This window comes from Gorilla gorilla, chromosome 2 (genome assembly GCF_029281585.2).
Source record: "Gorilla gorilla gorilla isolate KB3781 chromosome 2, NHGRI_mGorGor1-v2.1_pri, whole genome shotgun sequence".
NCBI lineage: Eukaryota > Metazoa > Chordata > Mammalia > Primates > Hominidae > Gorilla > Gorilla gorilla.
Window position 1 is genome coordinate 157736570 of NC_086017.1, and position 24476 is coordinate 157761045.

The following is a 24476-nucleotide window of genomic DNA, read 5'->3' on the forward strand; positions in this document are numbered from 1 at the left end:
ATAGATGTAGGGCTGTAGAGTAGACCTATAATCTGGCTATCATGCTTTTAAACATATATCAAAAACATCTTACATGGCTTTTAGATGATTGAGTACCTATGCTTCTGCTGTAGCAAATAAGGAACATAACATTTTCATATTACTTTCTCTCTTTCTTTCTCTCTCTATCACACACACAGACTGCCCATTTAGCCTCTGAGATTGATATGGACAAAAGGGAGTTTGGAAATGCACTAGCTAAACAAAAGTGGCTCCATATTGGCTAAGGTTTTCCTTACCAGAGTTTATTGAATGATTATTCAATGAATAAATAGTCATTTATTTATTGACTTATTCCTTTGAAAAACATCCTTTTATCATAAATTAATTTTCCATATAGAGTAAACATCATTATATTTCTGGACTATGTACGCCTTTTTTTTTTTTTAATTTCTACTAAGAACCAAACTGTCTTAGTTCCTGTAGTTCTTATTTGTACTGAGACGCTGTGAGAGCCGGTAACTGTGTTTCTGGGACTTGGCTGCCAAAAATCAGGAAGACACATATTCCTATTGATGATTGCATGTCTATTTTTCCCAGCTGTGTTTTGTAGGCCAGAATAACCTCGCTCATTAAGGTTGTCTGACTAAGTCAAATTTATGAACAGCCCCTGGGAAGAACTTATTTTCCACAAAAAAATATGCGTTGTTCTGAATTTGATCACAATCATACGGGTTTCCCAGAGTTAGATCTAGGAGCTTAATACTTCTCTCAAATCTTTACAATATTTCTGTTGATCAAAAAAGTTATCTCATGGTTTTGAAAGGTGAGCTACTAATTTGAAATACCTTAGAGTAGATCTATATCCTGGCTGGCATTCTTTTAAATGTATATCTTAAAAAAATCAATATGGCTTTTAGGTGATTTGCATACCTGTGCTTCTGCTGTAGCAATTAGGAAATTTAACCTTTTCCACTTCTCTCTCTCTCTCTCTTTCTCTCTCCCTCTCTCACACACACGCACATTGTATGTACTTATTTTTTAATTTTACAAGAATTGAATCATAGTTCTGCACACATGCAAAGTAAACGCTTTTCCTTTACCAACTATATAATAATTTATATCCTGTCTATCTCTCTATGTATTTTATCATCTAAAAATCTCATTCTAAGAAAACAGAACCCCATTCTATATGTGAACCATAATTTATTAAACAATTTACCATGTTGAGCATTTTATATATTTATGTATAGTCTTTTTGCATATACTCTTGTATAGTAAAAAGACTTGTGGGCACAAAATAAAACAAAGTAATTTAATTTTTATATTTCTCATTTTGTAAGTCTTCAATATATGGAGGTTGCCCCTGGTCATCTCTGATGTTATGTATGGTTGAAACCCTCTGTTTTCTTGTGAGGTCCAGTGCAGGCCATTCATATGTGTGGAAGTGCTTTGAAATACTCTAAATAATTCTAAAAAATAAGATGATATCATTATTAGTATTGCTTAAAGATAATAGGCTAGAGATCTATAATGGGATTCCAGAGGGACATTACAGTACTATAATATAAAGGCTCAAGTTAAAATAAAGTCTATATAAGTAAGCCAGACACTGATTACTGTAGCTTTTGAAAGCCAAATTTTGGATCCGGACTTAAAAATAAAAGTTATACTATTTTGTCAGCATTAGAAAGGAAGTTGTTTATGATGCTGGTTGTACATTAGAATTACTAGTTTGTTTTTAAAAAAAAGAATTAAGTGACTTAAAAGATACTCAGGGATTTTGACTTAATTGGTACAGAATGAGGTCTGGGTATGGATATTTTTAAAAAATAGCTATGTTATTTAAACATTTAGCCTGGGTTAAAAGTCAACATAGGATAAGTTGATTTTTCTACATTTATATTGCTTTTTCCTGCTTCTGACCCCTGACCTTAACTCTAGATAGAATATTATGGTTTTATGTTCTTATCATCTTGTTATCTTAAAAGCCTATTTAAAATGGTGGGGCATTTGTATCCATTCTTAGACCTACTCACACTTGCTCAATGACCTTGAGTCACCAAACTGGGACTTGACTCCATGGATGTGTCTTGGTTTGGCCTATAAATTTCCTCTGAAGGCGATCAGGATGCAACCTACAAATGACCAAAAATGAGTGGATTTTCTGTATAACTTTAAATAATTTTAGATTTTGTGTACTGATGGTTTAGCTCTTAAATGACAAATAGAAAATCAGAGTTGGGACTCTACTTTCAATTATATGCTTGATTTTATGGTGCTTTTATTTAACTGTTTGATAAGCCAGTGTTACTCAGTTTCCTTAGAAAAATAGGAATATATGCATTCACTAAATTGATGGAAACTGTCCATCAATTCAGTCTGCTCATTAAAAATAGTAATTACTAAACTTTCATCATGTGCATAATACATTAACAAATATAGTGTTTCTCAGTTTATTAAAAACATAACATCAAATTTTACCCTTCTACACACAAAATTGATGTGTTTTATTTCCCAGATTACAGAAAGAACAAAATGAATACTCAATAGAAATTTGTATTTTCAAGATTCTGCTGGTGTAGCTAAGCAATGCCATCATAATGTGAAGTGTTGCTGCCATCTGCAGCATGAAAGACTTATTAAACGTATATATTACCTAGGCATATGTAACTGGATTTTATAAAGTAACAACTGTTTAATTCTCTATTAGTCTTTCTATGTATTTTCTACAGCTAGCTTTCAACGTAATTAAAAATATGGTATAGTTTAAAACATTCAATGTACTTAAGAATATAATATAGGTGCCAAAATGAATACTGATATTTTATTTTATTTTATTATTTGGTTAAGCTAAAATTAATATTGAAGAGGCAATGAAATGGTAGACCAAAACTGCTTTTATGATTTATTGATATTGGAAAATATTTTCCAAATCTTTTATGTTTAATAAAGTTTTTTTATTAATTACTCCAATATAATGTAAACTTTTTCTCAAAGGTATTTTTTCAGGCTTACATATTGGCTACTTTATCTATTATGTGGAATAATAACCACAAAGATATCCACAGAATAACACCACAGATATACTATCAGTGGATAAAAGATTTAAAGTTGTTTATATGTTACCTTTCTAAATAGAAAGAGCACATAATATTGATGAGAATATTATTAATTCAGGTCTTAAAGGAATAAAAGCATCTCTCCCCTAGTTTTTTGGCTTCCCATTTTATTTTATTTTAAAAGTTTTTTCATTGTGCCATTCCCTGCCCACTCATATCCTTCATTCTGGAAGGTCGACAAAAAGCTAACAGTTTTGTAAAATCTGTCAAGTTGCTTAACCTTCCTGAGCATTGATTTTTTTCATCTGTACCTTTGGGCTTATAATGTGTGGCACTGGAATCAGATGAGAAATATATGTAAGAAGTCTAGCCCAGTGTCTCATAATGCTCATTAATGCTAGGCTTTATATATTTGTGAAACAAATAGTCTTATCGTGTTTTAATTTTTTTTGGGCAAAATATCAAATTTTAATATTTGAAATCTCTTATAGTTCCATTGTAATTGTTTTTTAAAAACAATATATTTATAATTAAATCAAAAATGCCTTGAAATGCATTTTCAATAATGCTGATAATAATACTTGGCAGACAGTCATAAAATAGAGGCTCAGTCAGCAAAAGCTACTATGGTTTTTTCCATTTCTTTAACAAGATTTTTAATGAAAATTTTTTTCTTTTTAAAATATATTATAGATCCCTTAAATTATTCAATTCAAATTATTTAAATATGTGATGCCTAAATTTAACACCTAGACAGTTAGAATGAACCACAATACATGTCACTAAGTACAGTTCCCACCTATTTTTAATGGCAAAAATTTCACAGCATAAGAAATAGACAAAATCCATTTACACTTATTTAGAGAAATTTTATTAAAAAGAATTTTTTCTTCTAAGGTGAGCAAAACACAATGTAAGGAGAAATGATAAAAATCAAAGTGTATAGAAAGGAAAAAATGCTTAATTTGAAAAGTCAAAATATGATAAACAATAATTTCATTTCCCCTTATTTTAGCAATTAAAGAAACAATAATAAAACTTACAAAACAGGAGTAAGAGTAAATTATGAAGTAGTAAACGTTTATGTTATTTCCTCAGTTTGTTTTCATTTCGAAAATAAAATACAACAAATCTAAAAATAATATGTCCATAAACCTCTAATTAAGGCTCAAATGAATTAGAATTTCAGTGTGCAACCTGTCTGGGCTATAACCTGAATTCTTCAGATCATCTATCCAAACCTCTCTTTTGTAGGGAAGTCTGATTTATCTAACAAGTTTTAGCTTCCTTCCTTCCAGATATTATGGCTTCAGAAAGATATTGTTTTGTTCCTCCTTAATACTTGTCAATTCGCTCAGATTCAGTTTCCGAGTTTCAATACAGTTTCTAAACAATTTCGAAAGCCCCTAGAAGATGCTTTGGCCAAATACAGACAAAGTACGTAAATTCAGAAGAAAATATTAGTTGAATCATCATCTAGCACCATCACTTGGAGGATACGTGGGGCACAGTTGCGTGGGACAATGTGGCCTAGCCTAAGAGAGTCTGACCTCATTAAGCACATTCTGATCTTATGCAGCCTCTTCATTCTTCATTCTGTCTACTATATTTCTATTTCTTCCGTGCCTTTGTTTGTGCTGTGCTCTTGGCTTGGAATGTTCTCCCAGCCAAGCACTTCCTAGCTTTGACCCCACCTAGCATGGAAGACACATATTCAACTCATGGGTTATTTGTTAGCTACTCTCTAGGGGTACTAACTTTCCACCTTAAATGGTATTGAATGCTTCCTTTTTTTGTGCCTTTGTGGTACATTCTTTTTATTGTAGCACTTGTAACACTGAATTGAACCTGCTCTTATGAGTGTCATGGCCATACCTTCAGTTTCTAATGACAAAAATTGGAATGAACTGATTTTATATACTAGAGTTCTTAAAATCCTTTACATTCCATATCTAACGAAATGCCAAGTTTTGTCAATTTCTCTTCCTAACCTTGCCTTGCAAGACTATGTGATTTAGCCCCTGGCTACTTTTCCTACAGCAGTTCATTTCTTCCTCTCTCTTGTTTACTGTACTCCATACTGGCTTCCTGTGCTTCTCAAATTTGCCCAGTTGCTCTTGACTCAGAGCCTTTGAATTTGCTTCTTTTTTTTTTTTTTTTTTTTTTTTGAGACGGAGTCTTGCTCTGTCGCCCAGGCTGGAGTGCAGTGGTACGATTTCGGCTCACTGCAATCTCGGCCTCCCGGGTCAAGCAATTCTTCTACCTCAGCCTCCCGAGTAGCTGGGACTACAGGCCACGCTGCCATGCCCAGTTAATTTTTTGTATTTTAGCAGAGATGGAGTTTCACTCTGTTGCCAGGCTGTTCGAGAACTCCTGAGTTCAGGCAAGCCGCCCGCCTTGGCCTCTCAAAGTGCTGGGGTTACAGGCGTGAGCCACAGCGCCTGCCCTGCATTTACTTTTATATCTGCCTGGTACACTCTTTTCCTAAATATTCTTAAGTCATGCTTTCTTCTTTCTGGTCTACGCTAAAATGTAACAGCAGTTCTATTTCTATTTTGTTACCCTGAATTACTTTTTCATGGGTTTGAGGGTGTAAAATTCTCATCCTTCTAGGAAAGAATTGATTGTTCACTCCTTGCATTAACAATCAAACGAGTAACAATCAAAACTAGTATTAAACCTGCTTAATCAATCAATGATTGATTACAAAAGTACACACACTCTGAAAGACAATTGGAAACATCTTCTTTACATGATTTCTGAAAATCAGAAAATCAGCAATAGCTTTAGTCCAGTGAATAGATTCCTAAGGGTCAGCCAGTCAGTGAACATATTTACATAGCTAAAGTGAATACTCCAGCATTTAAACTCCACACTTTCCCAAAACCCTATATAATTTACCTTCTTTGCTTATAAATTGTGTCTTGCAAAACCAGTTCTCCCTTGCCTGAACAAGTAATAAGTTCAGCTTATCGTTTTAGATATTGAGTGGTAGGTTCCTCGTCAATATTTGTGATTATCTGTGGTAACCTTATCATGTTTTTATCTGTTGGTTTATTATCAACTCTATTCTATGTAAGCTCCACAAAGGCAGGAACCTTGTTGCTTTTGTTTACTGCTATAACTTAATGCTGACATTGATGCCTAGTGCAGTGTATGTATTCCAGAAATATTTGTTGAAGAGAGTTTAGAGCAGGGACAATGTAACATTGAGTATAATATCCCCAGTGCCTAATATGGAGCCTAGTACATAGAAGTGGTTTCAAACATATTAGCTAAATAAGTGAATGAATAAGAAAAAGTTCAAGAGTGACTATAGTTAATAACAATGTTTTGTATTCTTGAAAATTGCTAGGAGTAGATTTTGAGTGTTCTCAGCACAAAAAAAAGTGAGATAATGCTTATGTTAATTAGCTCAAGCTAGCCATTCTACAATGTATAGATATATTTCAATACATCATGTTGTACATGATAAATATTACACTTTTATTGGTCAATTATACAATAAATAAAAATGAAAAAATGATTAATTGTCCATGTATTATTTAACACATTTTTAGGAACATCCTTGAAGTAAACCAGAAATTATTCAGATCTTAATGGGTCCATGTAGTTCTCTTAAACTCACATCTCTTTTTAGAAATATTCTAGTTGAAAAGATACCCACTTTCCTTTTTGACATCTCTTTTTGAAAGACTTAAAGGCATTGCAATTTCAATGACTAAAACTGAACCTATGCTCTTCCCATAAACCACATCCTCTTTTAATATTTCCTCTGTCAGTAAACGGCATAGGCCAGAAATCCTTTCTCCCTCACAGAGAGTAGGTAGGAAGAAACTAGTCAGGTAGTCAGTTAGGGTGGGTCCTGGGTTGAATTCTTTCAAACAAAAGTACAGCCTGCAGGCATAAATAAGGGAACTTGCATAGGAGGGCTTGCCTAAGACATGGCCACACTGCATAGATAAGACAGGCCACACAGCTGACTTGCCCAGACATGTCTGCAATGGAAAATTCCATCCCCTGACACATGTGCAGTAAGGGGAACAAAGCAATATGGAGTAACTCAAGGTAAGGGCCTGCATGCACACTAGGAGGACAGAGTGGAGCTACCAGAAATTTGTACTTTATGCAAATTAGATGCCCAACCCTCATTGGTTTCTTAAAAAAGCCTCTGTATTCAACTGTAAAATGGCAACCCTTTTCTGGGACCCCTCTCTGCGGCAGAGAGCTTTCTCTCTTTCTTTTGCTTATTAAACTGCTGCTCTAACCTCACTCTTGGCATGTCGCCTTCTTGATTTTCTCAGCTGTGAGACAAAGAACTTTGGAAAAATTTAGTTTGTAGTTTAAAAGAGAATAGCCCTTACCAGAACAAAACTGCCTCTATAAATCTAATGAAAGGCCACCAGGTTAAAAGGATGAAAGGGGCCTGAACTCTGCTAAGATGTAGGTGTAATTAAATGATTACCAGCCATTATACTGCAGGTCACAAGATTTACAACTTTCCCAATTACTCCTGTAAATACCATTACTATTGTAGAAACTAAGATTGGCTTTTTGAGATGTCTTTTCAGGCTTTTGCATTTCAAATAACCAAATGGTCCTGCCTAGACCAGCAACTCCTCTGTGGCTTCCACCCAGAAGTGGACTCAGTGCATGAAGACCATTTTCCACACCCCTACGTTTGTATCCCCAACCAATCAGCAGCACCCATTCCCTAGCCCCCTGCTTGCCAAATGCTTCTTGAAAAACCCTAGCCTTCAAATGTTCAAGGAGGCTGATTTGAGTGATAATTAAATCCAGCATCACTCCCTCATTCTCTGACCAAGTCAAATTGCCATATCTTAGCATCTTGTCCATCTCCATTAAACACTTCTCATATCTGAAATGTAATCTGTGTTCTTGTCATTATTTGATTAAAAGCTATCTCTTCAACTAAACTGTTACCACTGTAAGAGAAGGGTCTACTTATTGGCATGTAAGAGCAAGTAAATAAATATTTATTTAAATGATGAATGAATGAGAGTTGTGTGAATCTGGTCAAGTTTTTCCCAGTAAACACAGTAAACAGAGTTGGAGTAAACAGAGTTGGAGCCTGTATTCTGGGGTTGTCCTGGGGACAAGAAGCAGTAGTGCACTAGGAAACACTGTTGTACAAGTGTCAGTCCTGGTCTAGAGCTGCATGCTTTTCACTAAAAATCATAAGGTCTGGCTAGTCTCTCATGGACTTATGTTTGGTGGAAAAGGGAAAAGTAGAGCATGAAAGAGATAAGAAGATCAATTTTACCTTTAATAAGAAAGGAGAGACAGAATGGGTCTCAGTTTATTGTACTATGCCAACTTGGAAGGAAAGCACTACATCAGGTTTTTATTTAAATGCAGCCAATTTTTAAATGAGTGATATATTCTAAGAAGGATTTTAATCTTTAGTGAGTCTCCCTTTGGTGTAAGTGTTGAATAGCTCTGTCCAATATTTTAGGGTTCATTTAATATTAAAAAAAGTCTCCAAAGCAATTTATCATGGTAAAATGCAGCACTTAAAAAGGATAATTTATTTTTCCCATTTTTGCCCTATGGTGAAAATCTCAGCTGTTGCTGCTGTGACATCAGTTATAAAAATCTTATATTTTAGAAACCAAAAGTAAAGGACAAGAGAAGATAGGAAAGCAAGATTATCTTTAGGAAGAAAATTTGGGACATGAAGCAGGAGTGCTGAGTGGGAAGTGGGGAAGACAATTTCCCAGGCAGTCATCCTCATACTGACTGATTTTCCTTTGTTATCATTTCGTTACCCTACCAGAAATTTATATAGAGCATGGTGCCTGGCATGTTATTTGTCCTCCATTTTATTAGTTAATGAGCATCAGCTTTAAAAGTGTAATTTACTTTAGCTGATTATAAGAAAACCATAAATCCCATATATTTGAAATGCAATAGATTGAGAGGAAAGGGAAGGAATGCTCAGCTCTTCTTCATCATCACCAGAGTTCTTCAAGGTAATATGAGAATCTCAAGGAGATCCCCAAAGATCACAGTTTAAGGTTGCAGCACTGGCAAACAGCAAAATTAGATTCCAGGTTATGTCTATTGCATACAAGGTTTTTGTTCCCTTCTATGACTGCATTGCTTCCAGAATGAAGGTGATACCAGTTACACTGAAAAAATAAATGGTATGACTGGGAGAAAGGTTGCATGTGATTTTAAAATATAGTTTTTTTTGGTAGTTAATTCCTAAACTACTCTGCCTCAGGTACAAGATATGTTATGGTCGATTGAGGCAATGTATATTCTTTGCATGCCAAAGGAGGGGGTTATCAGAAAATGTTAAGGTGTAAATAAGGACAAAGAAACTGAAGAATACTGAACCAGAGTATGGGGGAGAGAAGCTTTTCATTTTTATGTTATACAGCATAAAGCCCTTACTCCAGAGCCTAGAACTAAATTGATATTTGTGTGTTCTCTGGGGAACTTACTACCACCCAGAATATTATTTCTAGGAAATGATCATCTCCTAATTTCAAATGATTCTAACTTGACTAACTTAGATGTTTAGCATACATTCTCTTTTTCTAAGTGAAGAATCGCCTGGAATTTCTTGAAACACCCTTATACATGCATAAAACTGTAGGTGGTATTTGTGTAAGTCTAAAATAGAGCCTACATGGCTACATGGTACCTTGCTTAAAAGAAATCTGTTCCATTTGGAAAAAGGAGAGAATAATTATTGTCATTCATAACAAATTTTCCTTTTGTGTAGGTTTTGGAGATATGTTGATAACTAGTGGATAGTAATCAGGAAAACTCCATAAATGTTGAAGTGAAATATATTAATTTAATTGAATGTACTGGACTCTTTTACTTCTGCATTTGACTCATGGATTAAGATTTTATTTATTTGGTTTCCTTTGCTTGTTTTTAAGTCCTTGAGTTGTCTATTTTTCAGAGCCTTAGATCCCTTAATTGATTGAATTTTCACTGCAAATAGATAAAATTCGTGCTAGACAACACTGCAGGTCTTAGAGGTCTATTTATATGCTTATTTAAATCTCTGGCATGAGTAGGTATTTAAAGCATGCTTTGGTTTGTAAATACTAGTTTCTTTATGGAATGTAACTGTGCCTCTTACCACTAGAATGAATTGATACCATCTATCTTCCTCTTCATCTTTGGATATATTATTTACCCAACTTTTAACTTTTCCAGTGTAAAGTAATAATATCTCACTACAATAAGAAAATTAATAAACAAAGTATAAAGGGACTACTTTTGAAAAAATGTTTTAGAAACTCAGTCCTTTTGATTAGTAACCAGCCTCAGTACCAGAAAAACTTCAAAGTGTTCTCTAAACATTGAATTTTCATCAGTGATGCTGCAAGCCTTAGTTCTCGTCTTTCATGCTTACCATTGCAATAACTTCAAAAGGATAAAAAGAAAGAATGGTAATCTCTCAAAGCAACCTTGTGCTCAGGCCAGTAATCACATATTTAGCTATCATGCATTCACAACTAGATAATTGCCTCATTAAACTGTTTTAATAAATATAATAATTAACATTTTTTTAACAAAAAAGCAAACATTCAAACCATTCAGAAATGAAATCCAGAGCCCAAGGGATTTCTAGAAGAAAATGAAAAAGAATTAGATAGCGTCAAATATAGACATCTTCAAAGGGAAAGAGATCATTTAAACTTGCTTTTTACTTACTGAAATATGTTCTGCATATTTTATTGTTTTCATTATCTTGGTTATTATAATCCGGCCAGTGAATGTTCAAAGAACATAAAATCCTACAAATAAATAAACTGAATATAAGTGAATTTACAAAAAGACAACAATTAAGATCAAAAGTTTGACATGCAAGCTTTGATTATGTAAAGCAATTATATTTCCAGTGGTGTTCCAGTATTATGATTTATCAGAAGAAGAAAAATTTTAAAGTTTTAAGCTTTACAACATTTTATTTTCATGTTGAATTTTCAGAGTATAAGTAACTTAGAAACCTTATCTGAATCTGTATAGTATTGTCAAAGTGTTCCAGTATTATATGATTTATCCGGAGAAGAAAAATTTTAAAATTTTAAGCTACGTGACTTTTTATTTTCATGTTGAATTTTCAGAGTATAAGTAACTTGGGAACTTTATCTAAATCTGCACAGTATTGTCAAAGTTTTGGGTGATGAACCCTTTGCAGAATTAGACTGTATGCATTCTGGGTCAGTGTAGGAAGTTATAATGGATACAAATATTTGAACAAAAATTAGATATATTACCAGAGATAATGTGGTCAGCAATTAGGTGGTTATTTGAGGGAGTACTGAAAACTATACCAGAGAGAACTCAAAGAGTGAGTGGTGAGTTGGAGGAGTGGTGCGTTGTGAAGCAGTATCTTGGAACCAGAAGAGACCAAAAATTAGATTTCATTTGTGAATTTAGATTTGTATTTAAATCAGGAAATGACCTTCTACCAGCAGCTTTCTAAAGCTTTCACCTGAATAAAATAGAAACAGCAATTAAAAATTAAAAACATAATTCTTTCTATAAAATTATGTATAAGGAAAGTAATTTATCTTGGTAATACATGTATGAAATAGTTTTAAAAGCTATATTGGCTGGCAAAAAAAGGCAAGTGTTTTACAATATGATGGTAAAAAGAAAAAAAAGAGAAATGAATGGGAGTCATTAACTATTCTCAGTGAACATTTCTCCCTTAAATGCTGGAGTTTAAGTTATCCTTTTGGATGATGAGGGTATTATCTAGATCAGTGCTTCTTAAATTTATAGTGCATAGAGGAAGCACCTGGGCATCTTGTTCAAGTGCAGGTCCTGATGCATCTGGGGTGGGATCTGAGATTCTTTGCTTTGAGCAAGCTTCTAGGTGGTGCAGATGCTTGCACTTTGCACCACACTTTGAGTATGACCTAGATCAACCTTTATGGAACCTACATCTCATCAATCTCTCAAAGCATATGGACTAAGAAATACATGCTTTTTCAAGAAGAACATATGTTTAGGGGGTTTCTGAAACAATAAGAAAAACTGATAAGGTTTAAAATACAGAGAATTGTAGTTCCAATTTTGGCAGTACATTTTAACTATCAGCTCGTTATGTAAAATAGGTGGGTAGGGCAGATTAAAAAGGATCTATTTCTAAATATTAACCTTAAGTGTGGGGCTTAATCAGAAAGGCCTAATGAAGATCTTGGGGAAAGGGTGTGTGTGTGGAGGGGTTGGTGTTGAAGTCAGAATGATCAAAGATGGGAACAGTAAGCAAAGGAAGGGTGACAAGTTAAAAGCACTGTCCAGTGGATAGAGGAGAATAGGGAAGAGATGACATTAGGCAACAGGCAAGGTGGACTAAGCTGGTTAGATTTGCAGATGAAAATGGGAGTTGAGAGTAAGTGACAACTTAGTAAGTTTAAAAACCTAGCACTCTATAGATATTACTTCCATCTTCTACCAATAATAGGAGACTGGTAAGTTAAAATAATTCCTCTGAAATCCTGGAGAAATAATCCTAATATACATACTTGTATATGTATATGTATATATGCATATATACATACTTGTATAGGTATATGTATATATGCATATATGCATACATATATATATCTATGTATTAAATTCTGAGTTTCAGTGAAGTCATCAGGGAATAATTTTTAGTTCATATATTTTCCAAATATCATTAGAAGAGACTCAGTAAATAGGGCATTAATGTAAACCATCAGATTTAGCATTCTGAAACCCCAGAAAACAATAAAACATGAGAAGGAATGTAAGCTTTATAAAAATTTCATGATTACCAAAAGTGCATAACCTGAATCTAACCATGACACAAACTGAAATTAGGCCACAGTTTACAAAATAATTGGCTTATGCACTTAAAAAATGCCAATGTCGGCTGGGCAAGGCGGCTCACACCTGTAATCCCAGCACTTTGGGAGGCAAAGGCGGGTGGATCACGAGGTCAGAAGATCGAGACCATCCTGGCTAACACAGTGAAACCCCATCTCTACTGAAAATACAAAAAAATTAGCCGGGTGTGGTGGCACATGCCTGTAATCCCAGCTACTCGGGAGGCTGAGGCAGGAGAATCGCTTGAACCCGGAAGGCAGAGGTTGTGGTGAGCCGAGATTGCGCCACTGCACTCCAGCCTGGGTGGCAGAGTGAGACTCTATCTCAAAAAATAAAACAAAAACAAAAATGCCAGTGTCATGAGACTCAGGAAAATGCACATGCGTGTGCACATGTTCATGCACACACATACACACACACACACACACACACACACACACACACCCCTTAGGAACTGTTCCAGGTGAAAGGAAACTAATGAGATGTGACAAAATGGACATACTTCATGATCTTGGATTTTCTATTGTTAGAAAGGACATCATTATGCAAATCAGTGCAACCCGAATAAAGTCTGTAGATTAGATAATAGCATTGAATCAGTGTTTAGTGCCTGACTTTGACAATAGTACTGTGATGTGTAAAAAAATTCCTTGTTTTTAGGAAATGCACACTAATATAATTAGGGGAAAAGGCATCATGTCTGCAACCTACTCTCAACTCTTATGCTGTTTGTTTTAATCACTTATGTGTGTGCCTGTGTATACACATCTTTTTCATGTATTTATAGAAAATATATGTGTTTATATATCAAAAAATAAAAACTCCAGAAGTTTTTATGGCCGCATTGAAAATGGTAGGAAATTAGGTAAATATTAGAGGGAAAACTAAGAACAGGATATAGGTCAAGCATTTTGATACAGGTATTATTTGACTTCTGTTCTTCTATCACCAATCTCCATACACCAAAGAAGAAAAGGTTTTCAATATAATTGTAAGTTGGAAAGTAATAACAAGAACATAGTATCTTAGAAATAATGGCAACTGGTACCTATTAACTCATCAAATCATTTCATGTATCTATGTTCATACTGAGAAGGCAACATTCTTAATATCATCTAGCTCACTATTATGCAATGAACCAGTCTGGAACTTTATCCAGGATAAATCATGTGATATTTATGTTTGCATATTTTTTAGTTAAAGTGAAAATAAGCCAAAAATCTAAATTGAACGTAAAAACAAGGGGAAACTTGGTGTTTAAGGAAATGATAAATAGGATGTGATAGCACTTCAATCTTTGAGAGAGGGGATATGAGATCACTGGAGAGGGGCTGCCTAACAGAAATGCAGGGTTCTAAATTCTAATTTTTGAAGAACATTGGTCCTAAGCTATCCTTCTACGAATAAAATATACTCTTTGGGGGTAAAAACTGTGTAAATGGGATAGGCTATATTGTAATTAACAAGCAAGAGGGAGAATAACAAATCACTCATGCTCTCAAAGCCCATACTTACAAAGAGAAAACAGGCACCGATCATTGCTGCTTTGACTGTTACATCTAGATCTGCAGGAACATGAATTCCGAAATTGTCAGCATTTGTGAAGACATCATTTACAAATCCTGACCAGTACTTTGAAATCTTCCCAATTGTAAGCTTTTCATTAATGGTTTTCACCTTTAGAAAGAAAATAAGGAGTATTAAATTTGAAAGTGAAAAAAGTTGGTTTTATACTTCTGAGGGTGTTTACTTCATGAGAGATTTGAATTATTTTATTTGTCATCTTCAAAATGACAATTCCATGTTACTCATTCCATCATATAAGCATAGGTTTGTAAATTTAGCTTTTCAGCTTACTTTTTAGAAACTTTGCTTTTTTGACAGTTTTCTAGTCCATCATAATTCTTTTTCTTTTTTGTATGCAGATGGAGAATATCAGGATAAATAATTAAGGCTCAGCCACCACAAGATGGCAGCAGGTACATAGTTCAATTGTATGATCTAAGCATGAAGGCGATTTCTTTACTTGAGGTCCAGATTCTAAACCTGAATTCTCCATCTTAAAAATGTAAAAGAAGATATGTTTGAAAAAATATTTCAGAAGGAATTAAATTAATTTCTAGGCATAATTTGTAAACTTTCAAATTTCAGTTGCTAAAATTTTATAATTATTAAAACATTTAAATATTATTGGCCATTGTTAAATCACATTTTTATATTATACTCAGACATTTATTAGGTCAATACTTTCTAACAAATGCTAAATCCTATTTTTACATTAAAAAAATCCTCCTGGTTAATGTACCATATAGGAAGTTAAGACCAACTAGACATCAATCAGTCCTTCTCAGCTAGAAGGAGTTCACGAATCAACTTTATCAGCTATTTGTTTGTTTATTCTGCTTCCCATCCTGATGCTGAAAGTAATTCAAGAGAAACTATCACTTTTTTCAGGGTAGTAAAAGATAGAGAATAGAGAGGGTTACTTAGGACATTTCTATAGCATGAATGCTAAAACTCTTATGTTTAAAGTCCTCCTCAATCATATTACTCGTAGGAAAGTCATGCCAAATCCTTTGGGGATAGGGTGAAGTTAGAACAGCTCAGTTTGCAAAATTTGCATTGTATTCTATGTGCATAGTGTTTCCTGAAGTCCTGAGAACTAAACGCCCTTGCTGAGATATTTATGTATGAATGGATGAAAAATAAATATACACTTTCAATAAGGCTGTCTCCTCTACCTAAGATGTATGTCCAGGACAACCTGTTAAGATAGTTTATATTGCTACAGATCAAATTTACAACTTTCTATTTTTTAAATATTCAATTTATACAAATACGAGAATAAGGTTTTTTTTTTTTTTTTTTTTTTTTTTTACAAAACTAACTTAGCAAGTGTTAGAAACACAGCTTTTGAGTTAATGCTGTTTTAATGTAACGTGCTGCTGAAATGAGATCTAAACTGGGATATGTGATCTCAAGGGCCGTAGGAAAGAAGATACATAATTTAGGTGATTCTAAACTATATATATTGGCTTTATGCCATGTGTCCTGTGATTCTACATAAACAAAACATACTGAAACAAGAATGAAGTGCTAATTTTCAAAATCAGGAAATATTGGTTATCTTAAAAAGGCAAAGCTATGTGTCCAAAAATTTTTGATGTTCAAAGTTTTGGACACATTAAAATAGCAACACATTTACTATTCTGATCAAAGAGATATAGTAGCTTTGTCCATAAAACACATAGAATTATATTTAGCTAAACATGCTTTTATTATAGTAAAATTTATTAAAATTACTTTGGATAATACTTACACTGGTCTATGACAAATATGATGGCCAAGGTGATAAATTTTGTAATATTATTTTTAAAAAATCCTTGGACTTTATACCTCTGGATTTACATATTCCTATTCTTAGCATGTACAATATGGGCTGATTACATTATATTGCAAATATGTCATTTTCTGAACTTATTTTAGATGAAATTAATTTGAACATAAAAAAATTGAATTATGTTGCAAAAAAAAATCAGGACCTAAATGAAAACTTCTTTCATTTTGTCAATTGTACCTCAAAATCCACATCGCCAAAACAGCCACATGTCACACAAGGACCAACAATTTTCAAAATATCTTCTTTGTTTGCATTTTGGATTGTGAATTTAGGCAGAAAGGGGTCCCACTTCTGTGTAACGTAACCAACTATAGTACCAGGAGGGGCTTGGATTTCTAACTGTAAGAAGAGATAATGATAAAATAAGATTTTCTTAGGTTATCATATTTTAATTTTACTGTAATGTCTATTTACCTGTAAACAATATACTGTTATAAAATTATTTTGATATTCTACAAATCATTCTAAATACCTGCTTCTAAGGATACAGATTTTATAAAATATTTTACAGACAACAAAGAAATTCACTGTATAAACATACGTTTAACACTGTGCACTAAAAGTCTATGTCTTATTTCCCTAAAGAGAATCTACCCCACGACTATCTTCTGACCCTAGGACAGTGGCTTCTTTGCCATTTTAGCCCAAGTACAACCATTGGTCAACCACTGAAGCTGTTCCTATGTGGTTACTCATATCTACTCCTTTTAATTGTAGCCACAACACACATCTATTTTAAGCCTCCTTTATCAATTATTGAGTATTCATATTTTTTCTCTCAGATTATAAGCTCCCAGATTATCTATATTTAATTAAAAACAAATGTTTCTTGCAGAGTTATAGTCATTAAACACCAGTTTGATTGCTGGTTCGTGGCTTCCAAAGTGTTCGAGACTAGTAGTTGGATTTTTGCATTATCCGGCATTACTTTAGCATTTGACTCCATTACCTTTACATATTTATGTAACCCAATCAAATATTTTGTAAAATAAATTGGGGGTGAGTACAAATTTTTTAAATGTTTGCTTTTAAACCAAGACATCGCCATCATCTGATCTCATTTTGACTTTTCTTATTAAGTTCATAGTCTTATGCATATGTCTATAATGTTCTTGGATAGATAAAAGTGATTTCAACTAGACTGCTTAGAATTAATATAGATTTGCTCTGGGATCACTTTTAAAGTTATTAATTTGCTATTGATCAAATTTTTTTAAAAGTTACTAATAGGTATCAAGATATATATTATGTTTGATTTATGACCCTGGACTACCATTAAAGAAAAAGTTAATTATCAAACATTTTTAAATGAGCATATTTCTGTGATCATAATGACTACACTCTCTTGGGGCATATTAATATTAAATATCCTCAGTAGACAGATGGAAATTCTTGGGCTCCATGCACGAGCACTTCAATCATTTTATCACTTAGTCAGATGCTTACCTAAAAATAGTTGGAGAATTAGCTTTGATATATGTTATTAGAAACTTCCCTAAATAACCATCTTTCATATTAATATTTGCCCATCACCCTAAGGCCAGTACTTATCCACAGGTTCTAACAGAGAAGGTTGGGCTTAAATTGGGACACCTGGCTCAAGTCCCATCTATAATATTTCCTGATTTCTTGAATGTATAGTCATAGGTAGCCACCTCCACTCTCCTTCCTTGACTGCCAAATGTAGACAGTAATTATTTCTAGCTCCTAGAGATTTCATGATTCTATTCTTGCTCATGAGTAGAATATCATGGTATCAAAGCCAGTAAAGTAAGTAAAAGTTCTGTGTCAATTTAACTGCATAAGTCAATGAAAGTTATTATTACAGGTGTACTAAATAATAATGTAAATCTATTATATATTAAAATAAAATAATTGAATTATTCCCTGTAGAACAATAACATTGTCTTGCCAAACCTTGGGCTTTGTCATAAATGGGTAAATGCATTGTGAGATTCCATGCTAAATAATAATACCTATCCAAGAGGATACCTTAGAGGAGTTTAATATCACTTAGCATTTCCTGGACTTTGCTCCAGTTGGAGAAGACAAAGGGTGTATATGCCCAATGGTGGAACCTGTAGACATTACAATTACATGACTACTATAGAGATTCCAGAGGTCTATCTCATTTACATGATGCATGGGCTGTCTTCAACAGTTTATATCACGAAAGCCACCACAGTTTTTGGTTGGAAAGAAAAAAGTTTAGTGAATTACCAAATCCTCAAGCTGATCTGATCCTAAAGGAGCAACATACTATTAATAATTAAAACAACTGGCAGGTTAATTGCCTCATTGCTCCAGATGAATTCCTTTTAAAGAAACAAATGCTAATCTTAAAAATCAAAAAAGACAACCAGAGCCAGTAACTAACCTCTTGTAGGTAGCAAGGGCACCAGCAGCTGTTACATCTCAAGGGCCTGTTCACTGTAATGACCTCTCGACCTGAGTTATCTGTGATCCTCAGGGTGCAAGATCGCAGAGTGGAACAGAAAGTACGATTGAAGCAGATGCTTTCTTCCACTGCAAAGTAAATTCTTTGTCCCAAGCTGTTTTTAATCTCATATTTGTTGGAGGTCTCAGTACCAAGTATCACTAATGGAACAAAAAAAAAAAATTATAAAAACATTTTTTTCCTTAGTATTGATAACTTTAAATAAAAGGGAGATGTTATTAAAAGACTACAGTGTCTGATCAATTATTAAATATATGATATCTTCTTCACACAAATTTATTCCTATGCTCTAAATTTTTAGGACTTAGCCATGGAAATAAAAGTAAATGGTGAGAATAAAGCTATATAACTAATTAATGTTTATTCCAGATATATGACCTACTTGAGAACATGTAGTGTACCTTTTCACTAAAGGACAAATGCTTTAAAGAATAATTTATAACTCAAAAAATAATTATATTATTGTTATAGAACTATTGGGACAACTCATGGTGATAATAGTGATTTTGTCTAAAATATTTGTCTGGTAATATATCTAAAGGTGTATGCTATCCTGCTATTTCAATTTTTATATATATTTAGGCATAATATAGAGCACTAAACCCAGAAAATACTCAAGTAATTTGAATCCAGTTAGTCATGCTTGTAAATCTGTAGATTCTTAAATAATTCGCCTATTTGGTAAATCACTCATTTAGTCAAAACCTTGACTTCCATTTTTGAAATTATTAAGAAACTTAAATGATTAGCATCCACGGAAATGATCAAATACCTTTTACTATTTTAAAGTATATGTAATGTCAGAATTTGAATGGCAATATCACCAAAGATTCAGAGTTTTATGCTTCTATTTTATCTAAATAAGACTAATAATTTTACTTTCAGCTTTTAATTGAAAAAAGACCTAGTACTCTTTTTGATCTAATTCTATTCTACACATTTAACTTTCTCATTTATAACATATTTAGATGCAAAGAAACTTCTGAAAACTAAAATATTTTCAATAGTTTTAATAAATATGTAATATATATATAATGCACTTACTTCCAAGCAGCTCCACCTGCTGGTGTATAATTATCAGGTCTAACTGTAAAGGATGACATAAAAGGAAATAAAAAGTATTAACATCACATCGAAAACCTTTGGAGATACTACTATTACCCTATTTACTATATTACATAAAATTAGTGATTTTCATGCTTTCTATTAGGAAAACAGTTGAAAATATCTCACATTTTACAATGCAAAAGAACGTAATTTTTTTTTTTTTAATTTAAGGAAAAATTTAGAAGAACCGTGAAAATTCCAAGGCAGCATTGAGCAAGAATAAGAATAGCAACGGGGCTGGGCGCAGTGGCTCATGCCTATAAATCCAGTACTTCTGGAGGTCAAGGTAGGCAGATTGCTTGAGCCCAGGAGTTCGAGACCAGTCTGGGCAAAATGGCAAACCCCTGTCTTTACAAAAATTAGCTGGCTGTCGTGGCGTGCGCCTCTAGTCCCAGCTACACAGGAGAGAGGCGGAGATGGGAGGATAGCTTGATCCTGGGAGGTCGAGGTTGTGGTGCACAGTACACTCCAGCCTAGTCCCCAGAGGGAGACTCTGTCTCAATTAAAAAAAAGAAAAAGAAAGAAAAAGGAGGCTGAGACAGAACTAACTCTGTGTTAACTCCGCAATAATGAGAAAATTAGAGTAGATCTTGAAAACAAGAGTTTGTGAAGATTTTTAAACAATCTCTGAATTATAATGTTTAAGATGTTTTACAACTCAATTTTTTTAGAAGACATGAAACAACACAATAATGATTTGAATGCCTGGCCTCTCCTGTTAACCTCTGCCTATGTCTACTATCACTCTGTCAAACTGCAACTCATATCTTTCAGTGATGGAATATATTTGTTAAACCTGAAAGATTATTGTATACATTTTTCTCTCATTCACACTTTCCTTTGGACTAAAAATAAAAAATGAGTTCCTGTGGATGCCAACAAAATACCAATTTAAGTCAAATAAATGTTATGGCACTAAATACATTACAAGATTTGACTTATGTAATTAAAAGTAAAGTTAATTTACAGAGATAAAGTATCCACAGATAATTGAGAAATGATGATTACATTAAAAAATCTGCAATGCAAATTGCTTTTTAAAGGAAATATGAAAGTTATGTTCTTATAAAGAAATTTATTTGTGTTTATTTTATTTTTATTTTTTGAGACAGAGTTCAGCTTTGTGGCCCAGGCTGGAGTGCAGTGGCACCATCTTAGCTCACTGCAACCTCCACCTCCTAGGTTCAAGCAATTCTCGTGCCTCAGCCACCTGAGCAGTTGGGATTACAGGTGCACGCCACCATGCTCGGCTAATTTCCGTATTTTTAATACAGACACAGGGTTTTGCCGTGTTGGCCAGGCTGGTCTCAAATTCCTGGCCTCAAGTGATCCACCCACCTCGGCCTCCCAAAGTGCTGGCATTACAGGTATGAGCCACTGTGCCTGGCCTATTTGTGTTTATTTTCAATCTGATATTCAGTACTTGAAGATCCAGTAATGCAAAAGCATGAACACTAAATATGCTGCTGATCATTGTATTTTCTAACGCTTCATTTTTCCTTTCACCTTAAAATTTTCTTCACCATATTCTCCCTTCTCATTAATAAACTCACCAATAACTATTAAACTAACCAGTCATTACTAAAATTTGGTATTGATTGGACATCACAATCTCAGAACATTTGAAGCTACATGATTTCCCTCATTCTCCTTGTATGTCCTAAGGTGAGGGTAAAACTAATATCATTTTCTCTATTTAAATCTTATTATTGATAAAATAATATGTGTGGTCTCTTTTTTAAGATTCACAAAAAATATTTTTCCAAAAATAATTTATGATCTAAGATATTCTAAAACCTAAATTAACAATAATGAGAAAGCTTTTATTAGAAAAAAAATACTAGACCAAGTCTTTAGTAGTGTACTGCATTAGTTCTGTTATCTTCTGAGGAAAACGGAGTGGTAAGCCTCAACAAGGATATACGTTATTATTTAGTAGTTGATCTAAGCAAAAGTAACTTAGAAATGGAGATCTGTGTGATCAAGAATAAAGTGGGAGTTTAGGTACTTTGAATACTGTTGTCATGAATCAAGTTCTAGTATTGAAATTTAGAAACTATTAATTGAAATCCACCTGACAATGAAAAAGTAGTACCTCTCTAATATCCAACAATAACAGTTTTTTTAATTGAATAACTACCATAAGGTAGTCACTGTGCTAGATGTTTAGACAGCATCTGATTTAATCCTCACAAAAACTCAGAGAGATAAATATCATTAATTTTAAATGTGAGGAAACAAGCCCACAGAGATTAAGTAATTTGCCCACCATCACAGAACTTGTAAATGGACATCAATTCTGACATGCATTCTATTCTGTTTCTTTACTGACATCACTACGCTAAATTTAAGGGAAATAAGTCTTAAGTGACGATATGAAACTTGAGTACCTTTCCTATTTTCTTTACTCTTATACCCTCCCCATCCTCTGTAATAACATTTGATTTGCTCTCTCTGTGAAAAAAATCTCCTGGATTTAAGGGAGTTGTTTGTTTTAGGTTGTTCTTGTAGTTTTCCTTAAATAGCACATAGCCACTTACAAACCATGGCCCAAAGGGGCATTTTCCATTCTTTTTCTATTCATTGATAGACTAGCAATTTTGGAAACTCTAAACAGATTGAATTATACATTTAGGTGTCATGGCTAGTAAAACTTAACTCCTTAAGTATGAAAGCTGTAGAAATGAAAATACAATGAGAGGATTAGATGTATGCTTAATAATTAATTTAAAAAAAATCAAGTTGACAGGTATCAATGATTCCATTTGATATATATATTTCAAAATAAATTGGATATTTACATGTTTTGTAGACTTTAACTCATTACTCTTATGTATAGGTGACTAAATTATAATAATTATTCTTTGACACTATACAGTAAAATGTTATTGACTGTATGAACATGTAAATCTAATTTGGAAAGAATTTATTGATTTTAGTCTTAGATTTAATGTACATTATATAGCTAAACATTCATATATGCATATTTTCAAATTGTTCATGGAAACAAGATTCTCAATAGTAATTGGATGGACTTGATTAAAAGATAATAGATGTTAAAATATTTTATTTAAATTTTTAAATTTAGAACGATATTAATTGTATATTTCCTGTTTATTCATTGATTAATGTACTATTTCCAAATGTTCATTATTTTGTTTGATTTTTGTGGCTTTTAGAGAAAAGTTAGCATCTAAAAATTCATTTTATATTGTGTCTCTTCCAGACTCATGGCATAACAGTTTGGAAGTGCTCATTCATCCTTTTATATGTGCACTGCTTTAAAGTAAAGTAAATAAATGTTCTTTTAGTATAAAGTGAGGAAATTACCTTTCCTTTTAGAAGTAGAATATTCAACAATTGGTGGCATATTTTTCTTTTCTTGGAACGATTAACGAAGGTATATTTTTGGAAAATTTATTCCATTTTAGAACCAAAGCCAATGGGCTCATATCTCTACTTATTGAACACAACAAAAATGTATTCATGTCAAGCATCTGGCTCCGGGTGTGTCATCATTCATGAATGGAAGAAGAGTATGTGATGACCATATGTGATCATCAAACCTCAGCCCTCTGGCACTGGTATATCACTTTTATACTTGGCAAAACCTTGTCTGACAACATTCCCAAACAGCTTGCAGCAGTTGATCAACTCTAGTCAGCTATTACAGCTGATCCTTTCTGCAGATGGAAGATGGTAGGTTTGCGTTTCCAGCTCTTTTACATATCTCCCTGAGCTCTCCAGTCTCTAAAGTACATTTGTCTGCCAGTGGGTTTCTGGAGAAGGCATCTGCAATTATAAACATTTTCCCAGGAACATATGCTGCGTGCAGCTTAAACCCTATCAGGCATAACAGAAATCTCTTGTACCTTAAGGGAATTAACACAGAGATTTCATTTTGATAAAGGAGATAGACTTTATAGTTTGAAAGAATGCCAAACAAGCTGAAAATTGCAGCAGATGTGCTGACATCTCAATATTAGTGTAATTGTACTTCTAATCCTTTTTAGGATAAAATACAAAAGCAACAATAATATACATACATGAATAGCAGTAGCTGAATTTTATATGCCATAAAATTCAGATAGTGATATTTTGATTGATTTATTGTAAGGCTTGAATCCTGCCTACTCTACAATGACTAGAACAGTGACTATACCCAATAGCAATATGCTCTTTTAAGCAAATTGGCCTGGAGATGCAGTGGTATCAGCAGACAATGTTCACTTTATAACTGCTTTCTCTTGGATTTGCGTCCTCCTTTTGAGATTCAGTTGAAGACATTGAACTCAGCTCATTGTTGAAGTCTCTCTAGTACTTTGATCCTTAACAACCTCTCTCTCCTCTATACACCTGCACAAATTACAATAGTGTGTTTATCAGTCATTTGTACACAGGCTTGCACTTTGCATTAACTTTTTTTTTTTTTTTTGTCTTGCCAATTAGGTTGCAGAACTTTTGGGTAAGAGGGGCTAGGTTTCGTGCTTTTTATATGTCTCTAGTATAGCAAGCACTCGACAAATATTCTTTAAATAAATAGCTGTAGATGACTAGATACGTTAGAAAATTTCTTTTCTTTTCTTTTCTTTTTTTTTTTTCCAAGGCAAGTCTCACTCTG

The 24476-nt window shown here is 33.5% G+C and overlaps 1 protein-coding gene across 2 annotated transcripts in view; it reads right to left on the reverse strand.

Annotated features, from left to right (window-relative positions):
* Positions 1–1280: 1280 nt before the first annotated feature.
* Positions 1281–24476, reverse strand: part of PLSCR5 (phospholipid scramblase family member 5) — a 28817-nt gene continuing 5621 nt past the window's right edge. Inside the window, exons 3-8 of one of the 2 annotated variants that reach the window (XM_063703536.1) lie at positions 19793–19835; positions 18668–18888; positions 16468–16629; positions 14406–14567; positions 10743–10825; positions 1281–1451 (exon numbers count right to left, since the gene is read on the reverse strand). In XM_063703536.1, coding sequence (XP_063559606.1) covers positions 10787–10825; positions 14406–14567; positions 16468–16629; positions 18668–18888; positions 19793–19835 — 627 coding nt within the window. In that variant the 3' untranslated portion in view covers positions 1281–1451; positions 10743–10786. Of the gene's footprint in view, positions 1452–10551; positions 10656–10742; positions 10826–14405; positions 14568–16467; positions 16630–18667; positions 18889–19792; positions 19836–24476 lie in introns of those variants that run through there. The other variant, XM_004037811.5, reaches the window with a different exon arrangement.